The sequence below is a fragment of the Lepidochelys kempii genome, chromosome 9 (assembly GCF_965140265.1).
Source record: "Lepidochelys kempii isolate rLepKem1 chromosome 9, rLepKem1.hap2, whole genome shotgun sequence".
NCBI classification, from domain to species: domain Eukaryota; kingdom Metazoa; phylum Chordata; order Testudines; family Cheloniidae; genus Lepidochelys; species Lepidochelys kempii.
The window spans coordinates 34,652,671-34,668,601 of record NC_133264.1 but is presented as its reverse complement, the minus strand read 5'-3'; the positions used below and the strand labels follow the sequence as shown (position 1 = coordinate 34,668,601).

The window sequence follows — 15,931 nt, the reverse complement described above, 5'->3', positions numbered from 1 at the left end:
GACATGCCGGCTGCTTCCAGGAGCCGCATGAGGTAAGCGCTGCCAAGAGCCTGCACCCCTCGCCCTCTTCTGGAGCCTGCACCCCACAACCCTCCCCACACCCCAATCCCTCTGCCCCAGCCCTGAGCCCCATCCTTCACCCCTCATTCCCAGCCCCACCCCAAAGTCTGCACCCCCAGCTGGAGCCCTCAACCTGTCCCGCACCCAACCCACTGCCTGAGCCCAGTGAAAATGAGTGAGTGAGCAACGGTGCGGGAGAGCGACGGAGGGAGGGAGGGGGGATGGAGTGAGTGGGGATGGGGCCACGGGGAAGCGGGTAGGGCAAGGTTGTTTGGTTTTCGGCAATCAGAAAGTTGGCAACCCTATTTCTGCACTGATTTCACATTCTGCTGGCTAGTGTTCGGAGTACTCCTCTACCCTGATATAACACTGTGTTCTCGGGAGCCAAAGAACTTACCGTGTTATAGGTGAAACAGTGTTATATCGAACTTGGTATGGAGGGCCGGGTAGGGAAGGCTGTGCCTCCCCTAACACCCTGGCCCCGCCTCCTAGCTGACCCCCACCTACTTTCCGTCCCCTGACTGACCCCTCAGAACCCTCGATCCATCCAACTCCCCCGCTCCCTGTCCCATGACTGCCCCCCCGAGACCCTCTGCCACTTATCCAACCCCACGGCCCGGCCGCCTTAACACGCCACTAAGAGCAGCGGGTCGGAGCCAGAGATGGAAGGAGGGGGGAGAAGCGGAGCAGCGGCACGCTCAGGGGAGGAGGCGGAGCAGAGGTGAGCTGGGCGGGGAGCGGTTCCTCTGCGTGAAACACCCCCCCCCCGGTTACTTGCTGCGGCCCTCCCCACACACCCCCTTCTCCCCCCCCAGCTCCGCTCGGCCTCTTCCCCTGAGCGTGCCACTGCTCTGCTTCTCCCCCCTTCCCCCCCCAGGCTTACACAAGCCTGGGAGGGAGGGCGGAGGAGGGGAAATGCTTTACCACGTTATATGCGAATTAGTGTGATGTTGGATCGTGTTATATCGGAGTAGAGATGTATGTTATGGAAACTTTTTTTTGTATTTTTAATTTTATGGGTGAGTTTGTTGCTGATACAAGTTAAGCACCAGAATTGCTGATCAGAGACAGGCCTAGTGCAAGTAAGCACAGTGCAAGGTTTCCGCACTGTTCTGTTTGTGCACCTCAATCTTCATCTTCTTGAAATGAAACTACTAATTGTGAGGTTTTTGTGTGTTCTTTTGTGTACATGGCTGCTCACCTCTACTCCTTCCCCAGAGAGAGTTCTCTCAGCCTTCTCAGCGCCAGACCTGTGGGCTGTGTGTATCCTCTTGCCCACACACTTCTGCTCTAAAGGTCATCACACCTGGATTCTTTAGTCTTACCTGGAGCCTAGTATATACTTGGGACTAGCATGTTGTGCAGATGTCTGCAGCTGGCCTGAAGTGAGATAAGAGTGAAAAAAAGAGACCCCCAAGGCCTTGGAGAAGTGATTACACATCATAGATGTTTCAGCATACAGACAGATGCTAGAGGTCAGTTACAGCCTCATTTTGAGAAGTGCTAAATGCCTGCAACTCCACAGTAAGTTAGGAGGTGCTGTGGGTGCTCAGCAGTTCTGGAAATCAAGACCTTAGTACCTTTTCAGCAGCCATGAGCATACTAGACACAATTGTAGCAACCTGGGAAGTCTTGGCTCTTCTTTTTCTGCTGAGATGGATCCGAAGAGGACAGAAAGGAAAGAGTTAAAAAAAAAAATTGGAAGAAAGACAGTAAGTGAAGGGGAGAAGAGGAGGAGCTGAGATAGGCTTTTTAAATGCTAATAATGAAAAACAATCTCGAGAGCTCTTATTCACAGACTTGTATCTCAACAGCATATATTCCCATAAATCAGTCTTTTCCATCAAGAATGACTAGGTTGTTACAATAGCTGCATACTTTTATTGTTAGTGCTATATTAAATAAAAAGAATATTATATGGGGTATTTCAAAAATACAGTTTACAACACGATATTAACTAGATATTATATTGTATTGAAATACCATACAATATAATGGAAAATATTTTGACATTTCTTTGTCCTTGTTTCTTTTGTTTTATCTTTTCTCTGTGTTTATGCTGTTTCCTGCTTCTGTCTTGTGCCTCCTATCTGCAATAACCTGCCGTAGGCCTGTGTTACGAGGTGGGTCAGCTGCTGCCACTTCCTCTAACCCTCATCATGAAAACACCAGGTAAACTTATTTCTTTTTAGTCAGGGTGCACTATTTTAGGCTTTAAAATTTCATGACTTAATTGTTTTTGATTACTGAATCCCAAAATAGTTTTGGGGACACCTATGCTGAACATAACATTTGATCAACATCCTTTCTGCATAGAGAGAGGTTCTGTGGGGCATGACTGTATGCCTATCACTGTCATTAGCAAAGCTCTCATTAAGGTTCAGGTCCTTAAAATATGTTGTCAGCTTTAGAATTTAGTTTCAATTTGTCAATTGAAGCTTTTAATCTATGATAGAAGCACATGTGGTAGTACTTCCATTGGGCCTCTGACCTCTGCTTTTCTCTGAGGGAAGTAAATAAAGTGGTGTGAAGCCAACTAATATCTAAAGTGTGTATAAACAGTAAAATGTAGACGTTTTCAATAATGTGCCTTATTGTTTTGCATGGGGTTTCCCATATCCATTTTTCTGTTAGATGTGTGTCATTTCAGAGTAAGTGGGTAAAAACCTGATTTATGATTTGATGGCTAAAACTATGAGAAATCTTTCTTTCTGCATATTATGTAAATTTCACTTCCTTCCACCTCCCACTCTTTACCACCCCTGCCATCTCCCCAAAGTAAACATCCTGAATATACAAAAGTTATAAAGATTTTTAAAAGCTGAGTAGGGGTGGTAACTCCTTTTTCTGTTATCTAAACATTAGCATTTTAAAATAAGAAAAATTGGTCTATTAAGAATAACCCTCAACAGATCTCCAAGTCTGGATCCATACAGATCCTTCTTCTGGGTTGACTTGGGAATTTATAGCTTTCATAATTGAGAGTGATTTCTGGCTCTGCCAGTATAGCAGATTGCGGCAGTGGGGAGCTGTCTTTCCACTGCCAGAGCCTTTCCCTCCGGTAGGGAAAGGCTCCGACAGTGGGGAGACAGAGGGATGCTACACTGCTAAAAATAGCAGTGCAGATGGGGATGGTACTGCTTGAGCATGTAGAAAGCCTGGAAGGATACACACCCACAAGGTTCAGGTGAGTCTTTACTTGTGTAAACAGTGCCTCATCATCTATCCTTTTTTTCTTATACTCATGCTGGGAAGGCATGCAGTATATGTACTCTAAACGCTGCTGCAAGAAGTGTGCAGTGTAAATGTACCCTAAGGGTTTATGAAATTCAGTGGCAGTGATTCAGAACTCATTGGCAAGGGCTTTAATAGCTTCCTAGTCTCTGCCTGAGAGCTAAGCGTATCAAGAGCTCCAGCCTCAACAGATGTCAATTTGGGGGAGATTATTATTAGCTCCCTGGGATAAAATACTCTCTTCTCTTCCAGCTCCTTCAGAATTATATAAAAATGATTTATTTCTGAACTCTTCTCTAGAAGGCTCTTTGTTGGATTATGAACTCAGGGATAGTGGCTTTTCTTTGCTTGCAAAGTTTCTAAACCAGCGGTTCTCAAACTCTGGGTCGGGACCCCAGAGTGCTTCAGCCCTGCGTGGCAGGGATTAGGTTACAGGCCCCTTGTCTGAGGCTGAAGCCCTTGGGCTTCAGTTTTGACACCCCACCTCCCAGCCCGGGGTCAGGCTTTGGCAGGCTCAGGCTTCGGTCCCCCTCCTGGGGTCATGTAACAATTTTTTTTTCTCAGAAGGGGGTTGTGGTGCAGTGAAATTTGAGAACACCTGTTCTAAGCAAATACACTTTCTCAAGTTGTGGGGGGTTTTTTTGTTTTTGTTTTTTTGTCAAAATTAGCATTTAGTTTGAATATCATATATATCTGTTGAAACTTCATGTCAGATTTCAATATCTGATTTGTCAGATCTGTTAAATGTCTCAACTATATTTTTGGGGTTTTGGCTCAAGCTCTTTGCAGGTTTCAATATTAGATCAAGCAATTCTGAGAGATTTACCTTATGGTCCAAACCACAATACAGATTACTTCCAAAAGCTCTTTGTTTTGTGGAGCATCTACAAAAACACTTAGTCCTGGAAAGCATTAAAGCCCCAATTCAGCCAAGCACTTAAGCACATGCAAACATTAAAGTAAACGGGACATGAGCCCGGGTCTAAGTGTTTTCATGAATTAGGGCCCTAAAGCATCAGATGATTTTTTAAAAGTTGAAAAAGACCTTTTTTTCTGAAAATTCCTGTTTGTTATAGAGAATGTCAAATATTGTACCAATTACTCTTCACGCAACATGTAGAGCAGCTAAACTTTTTTTCCCCCCTTCTGATAGGTACGGTCTTTCAAACTTGGACGCAACACTTGAGGGAACTCCAGATGACATGTCAGTTGTGGATGCTGCTTCCTTAAGAAGACAGGTATCTAAAATATGCTTCCTGGTGAGATAAAGAAAAAGATTTAGAGCTGAAAATGGGTGAACAGGTTAGATACGTGATTGCACTATAATTTGCAAAGGCAGAATATCTCTCAGACATCACATCTATGGTAATTGGTCATCTCTATTCACTGGCGCACCTAGAATACTCTATTATTCTGGGCATCTCAGTGTCAGAGGGATGTTGTCAAACACAAAGGAATCCAGAGAAGAAAAACAAATATGGTGTATAATGGCCTTGAAGGATTGACTGACGGATTTAGGAAAGAAGACAAGAGTTAAATATAGCATGACTATATAACAGTTAAGAGGAGGGGGATCCAGCTTTCTACAAGATCAATGTGAGTTATTTCCCTAATAAAGGACTTAAAAACTGGAAAATGTTGTCCTCAGTCAATGAACCTCCTAAACACTGAGGTTGTGCCATCTAATCTTTAAGAATAATGCATTGTACATACTTCTTATATATTCTTTAGAGAATCTAGCAGTCTTATACCAGGCATTAAAGCAGACTTTCTTTTTTTAGATAATCAAACTTAATCGCCGTCTACAGCTTCTGGAAGAAGAAAACAAAGAGCGTGCTAAAAGAGAAATGATCATGTACTCAATTACTGTAGCTTTCTGGCTACTCAATAGCTGGCTATGGTTTCGGCGCTAGACACAGCTCTCCAAAAGATTTAATAGCTGGAAATAGAAAGAATTTTCAAAATCTTTTGTCTCTAAATTGTATGCTGTTTTATAATCCATGCACTGAGAACTTCTGCCACAGAAAAAGGCTGTAGAGTTACAGTGTTAAAGGGACATTCTGTTGCTCAGTAATATTTATTTTTATCAGTTTGTACTAACATACTTACAGTATCGTCCCTTTGCATGTCTCAATGTAAATATTGACAGACTCATTTTGGAAAGGAATTTGCTTCTCTGCTATGTAAGGATAGTGACCTGCAGAAATAATCATTGTCTCTCTTGTGGTAGGAAGAGAATGGATTTGGAAAAGAAAAGTATCTGTAAACAAAGTATGTAACACAAGTATGAGGTTTTTTTATTGTTGTTCTCTTGTTAGATGCAGTAATTTTATGGTTAAACATTATTGCCCTAGTTTTCCTTTAGCTAAACTAGTTACAGCTGTGTGCCAGACTTAAAAAAAAACAACAACAAAAAACACCTTAGTTCATTAATATGTCCCGTTATTCACATGTACAGATTGAATGAAAGGCATTCTTTGCTAACATGATTCAGCAGATTATCCAGAGGTGTGTGTAATATGTATTTTCATATTTTAGCTTTAATTTTGCAGATGTTTTTCTATAAAAGACATTTTTAAGCAAGTCTGTCTGTGAGTGATCTAAAGATTATGAAATATAAGGTACCAATGTAGTGTATTTAATAAATATGTCAAACCAACACAGAATTTAATGTAAGTTTTTAAAAGGTTTTCATTACCTTTCTTATCTTGGGAATTCTTAAACACTATTTCATTCAAATGTGCAGGAATCCTGTATTTTCAGACAAAAACTTATTCTTCCTTCAAAATGCTAAATATGCTTCCTATTCACTTCCTCTAGCCAAGCATCATTTCCAGAATCGCTGTCCCTCAACTACTTATCCATTTCATTATGTAAAACAAGAGATGTTGAGTGTCCTCATAGATATATCCTCTACCTCTCTCATAGGTAGAAACGGAAGTTTATTGAATTTGCTATTCATAACATCCAATTTGGAAACTTACTGAGATTCAGCATGTTCTTTTTATTTCTTAAATTTTAAATCAATTATATTTAAATTTAAAAGGCAGCCAAAGAATTTTCTAAAAGGCAAAGGAAGAAAATCTGTAGGGGTTGTATTAAAGGCAAAATATTAGCGGTCAGTAACTTCTCGTTGGAAGCAGGTGTCCTATTTTGTGTTGAATGTTATATATTCACCACCACACAGTGATGAGCTGCCAAAATCTTAACTGGTTCCCTATAAAAAATTCTGATTTAAGGGATGTGCCAAGAGGTGGAGGGCATGGGGGTGTAGTGGCAGGGAGGAGATTGCACAGAGGCAAACGGGGCTCGATGCAGGGGGTGCAGTGGCAGGGAGGGAGTGGCACAAGGGAGAAGTGGGCAGGAGGGGGTTGTTGCAAGGAGCTGGCAAGTGGGGGTGTGTATGTGCCCAGGGGGGTGAAGGTGGCAGGGAGGGGTTTGCACAAGAGAGGAGTGGGCAGGAGGGAGATGGCGGGTGGGGGTTGCCGGGTGAAGGTTGCCCAGAGGCAAAAGTGGCAGGACAGGGTGGGTTGTTGGGGCGGGGGGCGCACAGGGGAGAAGGTAGCTGGTCGGTGGGTGTTGGAGGGGGTGGCACTGGCTGGCAGGGGTTGCCCGGGTTGCTCCCACATACACCATTCCCCAGGACAGGGACTGGACCTGCCCACCCCGCAGCGCTCCGTGGGCCTGTGCGGCTCCCTGCGGCCCGGCTAGGTACCTTGCAGACGGAGTAGACACCCTGCTTCTCCGCTCAAAGAGCAGAGCGCAGCTGTGCCTTCTTCCCCGCACTGTGGGACCGAGCCAGGCTCCCTGCTGCCCCCGGGGCTCTCAGTGGCGGCGCAGGCAGCCAGCCCGCCAGAGCTGGGCTCCCCGGAGCTCTGGGTTGGCAGCAGTAGCCGCCACTGAGAGTCCCGGGAGCGGCAGGGAGCTCGGCTCAGCCCCCCCGGCGCAGGGAAGAAGGCACAGCTGCTCGTGCTAGACCCTCCCCTTCCCCGCTCTGCCGCCGGCTGCTCCCCTGGGGGAAGGATTGGCCGTGCTGCGGGCGGCCCCTCTGGAGATGGGAGGTGGGGAGCAGCGGCAGCCTTATGCTCCGCTGTTTAAAAAAAATTGGGGAGGAACACTGCTTTTTGGCGCTCCCACCCACTTGGCGCCCTAGGCAGCTGCCTAGTCCACCTAGTGGTTGCTCCGGCCCTACCCAACAGACCCCCCGGAACTCCCATGCCTACCCAACCCCCCCCCCGTTCCCTGACTGCCCCCCCAGAACCTCTGTCCCCTCCAACAGCTCCCTGCCCCTTACCCAACCCCTTCTCCCAGCCCCGGTCCAGGCCCCTTACTATGCTGCTCAGGGCACTGTGTATGGATGCCGTGCAGCACGCTGGAGCTTGCAGCCCCACCCCCTTACCATGCCCTTCAAACCATGGTCCCTTACCATGCGGGCAGGAGCTGCAGAGCTGCCCAGGAGTGGTCCAGAGCGCCGGCAGCGCGGCACACTGAGTCCCTGCGAGAGGGGGAAAGGCGGGGGAGGGGTTGGGGGAACCTCCCCTGCGGGGAGCCCAGGGAGCGTTAACAATTTTTAACAACCGGTTCTAAAACTGGTTCAAAATTTAACCACCAGTTTGCACAAACCAGCTCCAGCTCACCACTGCCACCACCCCACTCTCATGCTCACCCTTTGGGTTTTGCCCACATTGTGCTACAAGCAATTGCCTAGTGTGTGCGTTTATTTTTAGTTATTTAAAAAGCCTGGCCAACCCCACCAGTCTTTATCCTTAACATACGTATGATCAGCTGAGAGAGGGTGGGATGAGATCGCAGCCCTTCGCTGGGTGCACTCTATTTATCTAGGACAGGGGTGAGTGCCTTAGAGCGCCTGAGAAGAGTTAGCTGGGTGCTGTGCCGCTCTTTGCATTAATGCAGCAACTGCAAGACTGCTGGGGGCTGGGAGGAGGCAGCACTGCTGCTTTCTGGCCTGAGCCTGGGTTGCCAATTATGGTTGGATGTATTCTTGGAGGATTCATCACATGCCCTAAGCTTTCATGCCGGGAGGTTCTAGGACAATCCTGGAACGCTGGCAACCTTAAGCCGGGGTCAGAGCAGCGCCCACGTGCCCAGGCCGGAGCCCAGGCAGCTGTTAGGCAGGGCAGGGGCGGGTCCCTCCTCTTCCCTGGGCTGTGAGTGACCGTGGGGCACTAAGGCAGGAACGCGGCCGGGGCCGGGGCCGTGCCCGGGGAGTCTGGGCCTGCAAAGCGGGGGAGGGACCGGCATAACCCGAGCCCCTGGCCCTCCTGGAGGCCTGGCCGCATCGCATCTTTCCGATGTCAAACTTACAACTTGCCGACCCGGGCGCCCTTGCAGGGGAGAGGTGGGCCCAGAGCCCCACAGCTCCCGGCACGCGGTGGGCGTCGGGGGGGGCTGTGGCTGGAGCAGCGCCTGCTGGGAGTTGAAGTCCCCAGAGCCGCCCTGTCTCGGGCGGGTCACGCGCTGAGGCGCGGCCGGAACGTTTCTCCCCGGAACTGAAGGGCCGAGGGCTGTTTCCCGCGGCCGGGCTGCTGGCGAGCTCCTTCCTCTTCCCAGTCCGCGCCGAGCCGCTATGGCGACGGGGCTGCTGCGGGGGCTGTTGCTGCGGGCGCCTCGCCGCCTCCTGGCCGCTGCCGGCGGCGCCGGGCGGGGCGCCCTCGGCCTCCAGCAACAGCAGCGCCGGGGCAAAAAGTTCTGGCTCTGCGCCTACCTGGAGCAGCAGCGGCTGCGGGCGCCCGCTACCCGCCGGTAAGAGCCGGGTCCCGGGTTCGGTCTCCCCGGCCCTGCCGCCCCGTGCTGGGGGCCCCGCTCCTTCCCCGCCTCCTTGCCGGTCGCTCCGCTTTTCCTTCCCCCGTCTGCGCTGGTTGCCCCTTCCCGCTTCTGCCCCCAGCTCCCCCTCTCCTGGACCCCGAGTCCGGGCGTAGGTGGAGGAAGGTCATTGGTAGGCCCATGCTAGGCCGTCCCGGGTCTGTGCATCCCTTCACCCCACCCCCCGTACTGGAGCGTTATCACCATCTCTCCTCTTGCTAGACCCCGCGTCCCCCGCGCCCCAGCGGGACCCAGCACAGGGCGCGGAAGCGCCTGGCCCAGACCCACCCTGTTATTTTTCAGCGTAGCAGCCGTGTTAGTCTGTATTCGCAAAAAGAAAAGGAGGACTTGTGGCACCCTAGAGACTAACATTTATTTGAGCATAAGCTTGCGTGAGCTACAGCTTAGCTATAGCTCACGCAAGCTTATGCTCAAATAAATGTGTTAGTCTCTAGGGTGCCACAAGTCCTCCTTCACATTGTTATTTATTGTCGCTATTACAGTAGCACCCCCCCCCCGGCAGCTCAGTTTTAGTGCAGACAAGGTGCATGGGGGCTCTCATTCTCCTCCTTCAAAACCCTCCCTCACTGGCTCTTTTTGCATAATGCCAACAAAAAACTTGACCCTATTTAGAGTGCTGGTGTGCTGACACTATGGCCTATGGCAGCGGGGGCCAAATGTACTGACCCTCTGAGCTGCGGATGACAATCTTCAAAAGTTCAAGAGACGGGCTCCGTGCTTACAGAGGCTCGGGGCGTCAACCACACAGGAGGGGCCTGCCAAGGGTTGGGGCATCAGCCCTGCTCTTGCTGAAGCTCTGAGCCCTGGCAAGTGCACCCCCCAGGTCTGAAGCCCTAAGACCACCACTTCCCTTGCCCCCCCACCCCCCTGTGGGGCAGAAGCCCTGAGTCTGTGTGTCCCCACCCTCACCCCAGTCTGGTAGGTGGAGAATGGGGGCTTGTGGGGGGCTCCGTGAGATGCACTATAACTGTAAGAGAGCTGCATGTAGCTCTCAAGATGGGGTTTGGCCTCCCCTGACCTATGCTGCTGAGGCATATGGTCTCATTGTTTCCTTTTATTTTCCTCTCTGTATCCATTCATCATTTCTTATCTTTTACTTAAATTATAAGCTGTCTGGGGCAGTGACTGTCTTTTTGTTCTGTGTTTGTACAGGGCCTAGCGCACAACAGGGTCCTAATCCAGGACTAGGGCTCCTAGAGAGTACAGTAATGCAAACAACAAATAATAATATTTGGGGGCATGTGATCTGGTGGGAGGGGGTGCTGGCAACCCTACATGGCATCTGTCAAAAGGAGAAGAAGGAGGAAGGGCAGGTTAAGGGACAGCGGCCTCATAGGCTATAAGCTGCAGACAACTCCTTCCCTTTGAGATGCTATATTTTGACCCTTGCCTGGATACAAAATTTGTATCCGCATCCAATCCACGATCCACAAAAACTGTCCGGATGCAGATATCCACGGATTTGAAGGGCTCTAGCAATAAGCTGACTTGAAGATGTCTGAAATACTCTGTTTATTTTTACATTTCCTTTTAATAAATGGTTTCATATCTAAGCTGTTTAGTGGAACAGATGACACTCTGTCTGGAAGTTCAGTTCTACTCTTGAGTTAATTCTCTCTTGTATGTTTGTAGTTCAGAGAAGCCTAACTGGGATTACCATGCAGAGATACAGGCTTTTAGCCACCGACTACATGAAACCTTTTCCTTGGACCTCCTCAAAACTGCATTTGTTAATTCCTGTTATATTAAAAGTGAGGAGACCAGACGCCAAGAACTTGGGCTAGACAAAGAAGCGGTTGCCCTCAATCTCCAGGATAATCACAAACTTTCTGAACAAGGGGTATCTCTTTCACGCTCTTACCTCACTCACTGTTTTGAAGATGCTTATCCAAAGATGCCCTCTGAAGGGATACGAGCCCTCGTTGATTTTCTCACGAGCCAGGAACTTGTGTCTTATGTGGCCAGAAACCTATCCATACAGGATTTAACGCTTTGTGCAGAGTTTCCTGTTCCACCCAGTGTGCTGCAGAAGACTTTCTTTGCTGTAATAGGAGCATTGTTTGAAAGCAGTGGGCATCAGAAAACAGGGATATTTATCAGAGTAAGTACTAGCAGTTACAGTTATTATTTTTATTTCTTTGGCACCTCTCTAAGGCTGTAGCGATCCCAGTCTCAAATTATAAGACCAAAAATAAATAAATAGTATCTTATCCCTGACTGCTGGCAGAGGCCAGACCCCCTACAAACTTATTTCCCGCATTCAGGTCTAACTGATGTGCATATATGCAAGAGCTAGGAGATATATTCCACTTAGGATGGAACCATCAGTTGCGCACATACAAAACGGGAAATGACTGCCTAAGAAAGAGTACTGCAGAAAGGGATCTGGGGGTCATAGTGGATTATAAGACAAATATGAGTCAACAGCTTAACACTTGTGGGGGGAAAAAAAAAAAAAAAAGCAAACGGCATTCTAGGATGTATTAGCAGGAATTTTGTAAGCAAGACATGATAAGTAATTCTTCTGTTCTACTCCACGCTGATTAGGCCCTCAACTGAAGTACTGTGTCCAGTTCTGGGCACCACATTTCAGGAAAGATGTGGACAAATTGGAGAAAGTCCAGAGAAGAACAACAAAAACAATTAAAGGTCTAGAAAACATGACCTACGAGGGAAGATTGAAAAAACTGTTTGTTTAGTCTGGAGAAGAGAAGACAGAGGGGACATAAGTATTCAAGTACATAAAAGGTTGTTACAAGGAGAAAAATTGTTCTCCTTAACCTCTGAGGATAGGAAAAGAAGCAGTGGGCTTAAATTGCAGCAGTTTAGGTTGGACATTGGGAAAATCTTTCTAACTGTCGGGATGGTTAAGCACTGGAATAAATTGCCTACGCAGGGTGTGGAATCTCCATCATTGAAGATTTTTAAAAGCAGAATAGACAAACACCTGTGAGGGATGGTCTAGCTAATACATAGTCCTGCCATGGTGCAGGGGACTGAACTAGATGACCTAGAGAGGTCCCTTCCAGTCCTATGATTCCACTTTACCTAAGTCAACCTCTACTTTTCAAGGAATAGTAGCCTATTATTTATTTGAGTAGCACTGTTTACTTTTGGCCTGATTTGTTAGATATTTTATGGCTGAATCAGTGGCTGCAGTATAACTTTTTAAACAGTTATTTGATGGTTAGTACAGTCATGAAACTGTTCCAGAAAAACACTGCAATTTCTTAACATTATGCATAGAAAGTCAGATCAATTCAGAGATTTGTTAAGAGTCTCCCTGGAATCAAACATCAAAAGGTTTCGTATTAAAATATATTGTGAGAGGGAAGTCATTTTAGCAGTTGCTATCCTTCCAGTTTATGCCATTTACTTCTAATTTTGTATCAGAGAAATGTCAGCTAAGAGACATAATATGAAACAACTTAAAACCATGTTACTTCTGCTGTATGACATTCAGATATGTCTGTAGGAAAAAGCAACTATTAATGGAGAACAGCTTCCTTCCTATTTAGACAATTCTGTCTCATTGTTTACGGGATCGCGAATTTCATTCAAAATATCTTGTACTGCAACATTTCTGTATTGGATTTTCTACCACATAACTCTATAGTTAGTTAGTACTTATAAAGCACCAGAGCATTCACTCCCCTTCCTTTCTGTTAATTGTAATGTTTTTGTTCAGGACTTCTTAATTCCTCAACTGATTGGAAAAGACCTTTTTGAGATCTGGGATGTTATAAACCCAATGGGTTTGCTAGTGGAGGAATTGGCCAAGAGGAATATATCTGCTCCAGAACCAAGACTTACCAGGCAGTCAGGAGCCAGTACAGTTCTACCACTGTACTTTGTTGGATTGTACTGGTTAGTAAAACTTTCATCTGAAGTCAAACGGATTCCAGTTTTGGGGGGAGGGAGGAAGGAAATGGTCTGTTTTTTACAAGTTGCCCTTGTTAAAGTTGCCATGTAAAAATAATTTTGGAAGAGAGATGCAATTTATGCAATGGACTTTATATAAATGTTTGAGGATTGACATGTTCATTCCCATACAAATGCATAAAGAGACAGTCCCCCGTCTCAAGGAGTTTATAATCTAGTATCGACACATGCAGTACATTGGGTGCAGGTGCAAATTTTAATAGGGTTCTTGCAGACATTATTGTTGAACAGCTTTGAAAAAGAATGAAACCATTCCATGCTTCAGTAGCATGGGCAGAGGATGCAAAAGGGAAGTGGGATTGACAAGAGAACCCTCCAAGTACAAGGGTTACTTTAGAGTATTTAAGGCTAAATCATGGCCTCATTTATGTAGCCATGAAGATTGTTTCTCTGCTAATTGAACTGTTTTTGAATAAATCTGTTGCTGAACTGTGTAAAGACAAGACACTTCAAAATGATTGTTTACCAGGAAAAGAGAGAGGGGTATCAAGATGATGCACAAATGATGTACTTGTATATTTTTAAAAAGTTCTAACGGAGATTGGATAGTTCAGGCAATAGGTAATGGAATGTAAATCTGAGTTAACACAGTTGTACTTCAGAAATTCGGTGTAATTCTTACCTGAGTGTCCATCAACAAGTATATACTCATGTACAGTTGCCCAAAAGACCACCATAATCTAAATGTTTTCCTTCCAATAAATATGAAATGCTGGTTAGAGGACTCATATTATATATTAATGGTGCACAGTGGTGTTCACAGTTTTCTCATGAGGACACTTACTTGATTTTTTTTTTTTCCCTCCCAGTGATAAGAAGCTTATAGCTGAAGGTCCTGGTGAAACAGTGTTAGCTGCAGAGGAGGAAGCTACCCGTGTGGCACTGCGGAAACTGTATGGATACACTGAGAACAGACAACCGTGGGACTACTCTAAACCAAGAGAGGGATGGAGAGCAGAAAAGGCTATTAGCAGCAGTTAGACAACTAAGCATACTTCTTCTACCTATCCACAAAAGCCATGTTCTCCATGCTAAGTATAAATGCATTTCAGAAAAGCAAACTTCAGCAATTCAGCTCTTTGGTATAAAGGATATGTTTTGAAAATTGCAGCCATCACATATATTTTTAGAATTCTCCAAACTTGAATATTTTGATTCAAGTGATTTTTCTTTCTGCAAAATGTTTCCTATTATAAAGTAACTGAGGAAAATGGGATATTTCTTGTTAGTAACAAAACAGGGGAGTTTTCCCCACTGAGTTCCCACTATTTGGCTAAGAACTTGACCATATATCCAAGCATACAACTCTTAAGAATGTATTGTAAAATCTGTGACTGATCACTTTTTTATTTTTGAGCAAACTGTCTCCATACAGGAAATAAAACTTTTATGTATAGGTATCTGGACCAGTTTTGAGAGTATTAACAACAAATCAGCACTGAATTAAAAATGTAACATTAGCATGAGACTTGCATCTGATTTCAGTTGGCCTTGAGTTGTGGTAAAATCCATATGAAATATTATATCCACCTCATCAGTATCACCACAGATCGGAATAAAGGATATGCTCTGACATCAGTTGCATACACTGATGCTGTTAAGGCCTTACCAACAGTTTGCTTGCTAATTTGTAATTTACTGTTCATTTGCCATAGACAGTTGCCATTTGTTTCTGGACCCTGAAAGAGCATGTATTCTTCATTAGAAAATATTGTGTTTGGAGTGACAGGGAGGAAAGAGCTTACGTTTCTACATGATATAAAAAAATGAAGAGAGTACCTTCTGTTCTTGTTGGCCTGGTGATTGCTACTATTAGGTTGACAAAAGATCTTGGTGCTTCGTATTCACTAACTTTTTGTTTTGCCCATCCAGTAGAATTCACCCCTTCTTTTGAACAGCTCAGACTGAACAGGCTTCTAGGCCTGCACGCTATTGGATTATATGAAAATCTATTTGCCTTTGCACACCCCTTTCTAACACTCAAAACATTTGTCTCAAAAAGCTGCTTTAATGAGGATGCTACAATATCATTACATGCTCAATACAATCTGATGGCTTAGCAGTGGGTACTCTTGATCATACAGAAAATAACTTTTTTCCGTTTGACATTCAAAATCTGTTGTGTGCAATTGAATCTCTGAAAGTTTGCATCTGTACATTTCCAATGTGAATAAAAGATTTGCATCTGGAATTCATTTTAGCCTAACTCCTGTCAGGCAGGACTAGATAACTCAGGATTGGTTTTGTGATATGGAGCTTTTCATCTCTGTCACTAGTAAGATTCTATTCCAGGTAAAATGGTCATTTATGGCCAAAATCTGATGTATGCATGAAACTCTGAGAAAAGGAGAGAACCAGCATAGTGGTTATGGTAGAGGGAGACTGAATGTGTGGGAAATTCAGAGGATAGTTCACTTGGGCTCCCTTGCCTGATACCATGCTGAGGGTACTTGAGAAATGCATTCATTAGGTGCATCTACTTGAGCAGTTATGAGTGTGCTGCCTGACGGGGGTGGGGGGAAGTAGCCACATGTATCTGCTGGCCAAAACCCCAGTGTAGGGTGGGGAAGCGGTGGCAAAGCAGGTATAAAATCCTCCACCGTCCTGAGATTGCAGTAGTGACTCTGAAGCAGCTCTATGGCTTGGGCATGAGAATTCCATCCCACAATATCTACGGATTTCCCTCATCAAGTCCTACTGACCAGAGCTGTTCTTCAGAGAAGAAGGTTTGGCCCTGAGGTATGTTATAATAAAACTGTAGCCTAGTTAGTCAATTCAAAGAAAGCCACAAGTCTGTCATTGTTCAAATGTGTCCTCATTCAAATATCTGACATGAATCTCTGCACATATG

At 45.7% G+C, this 15,931-nt stretch overlaps 2 protein-coding genes and 1 long non-coding RNA gene across 7 annotated transcripts in view; 2 read left to right on the top strand and 1 right to left on the bottom strand.

Annotated features, from left to right (window-relative positions):
• MFF (mitochondrial fission factor) overlaps positions 1 to 5,965 on the top strand; it is a 34,915-nt gene extending 28,950 nt beyond the window's left edge. For 2 of the 4 annotated variants that reach the window (XM_073359890.1, XM_073359889.1), the window contains 3 exons: positions 2,170 to 2,232; positions 4,448 to 4,532; positions 5,076 to 5,965. In XM_073359890.1, the coding sequence (XP_073215991.1) occupies positions 2,170 to 2,232; positions 4,448 to 4,532; positions 5,076 to 5,207 (280 nt within the window). In that variant the 3' untranslated portion in view covers positions 5,208 to 5,965. The remainder of the gene's footprint in view (positions 1 to 2,169; positions 2,233 to 4,447; positions 4,533 to 5,075) is intronic. The other 2 variants (XM_073359891.1, XM_073359892.1) reach the window with 2 other exon arrangements.
• Positions 1,663 to 8,823, bottom strand: LOC140917327 (uncharacterized). Of its 2 annotated transcripts, XR_012160791.1 has the most exons (4): positions 8,620 to 8,823; positions 7,721 to 7,789; positions 5,404 to 5,554; positions 1,663 to 4,550 (listed from the first exon to the last, which is right to left on the bottom strand). It is a non-coding gene; the product is annotated as an uncharacterized lncRNA (long non-coding RNA). The 2 variants fall into 2 exon arrangements; XR_012160790.1 differs by lacking the exon at positions 7,721 to 7,789 and having other exon boundaries at positions 8,620 to 8,817.
• MRPL44 (mitochondrial ribosomal protein L44) lies at positions 8,804 to 15,275 on the top strand. The gene is made up of 4 exons (XM_073359888.1): positions 8,804 to 9,057; positions 10,771 to 11,239; positions 12,827 to 13,005; positions 13,890 to 15,275. Exons 1-4 carry the CDS (start codon positions 8,882 to 8,884, stop codon positions 14,059 to 14,061), a joined length of 996 nt encoding a protein of 331 aa, XP_073215989.1. The 5' UTR covers positions 8,804 to 8,881; the 3' UTR covers positions 14,062 to 15,275.
• Positions 15,276 to 15,931: the final 656 nt, after the last annotated feature.

Coding starts and splice junctions, on each gene's coding strand:
- MRPL44 (XM_073359888.1), top strand. CDS start 8,882: ATGGCGACGGGGCTGCTGCGGGGGCTGTTGCTGCGGGCGCCTCGCCGC. Junction 9,058..10,770: donor CGGGCGCCCGCTACCCGCCG/GTAAGAGCCGGG, acceptor GTATGTTTGTAG/TTCAGAGAAGCCTAACTGGG. Junction 13,006..13,889: donor TACTTTGTTGGATTGTACTG/GTTAGTAAAACT, acceptor TTTCCCTCCCAG/TGATAAGAAGCTTATAGCTG.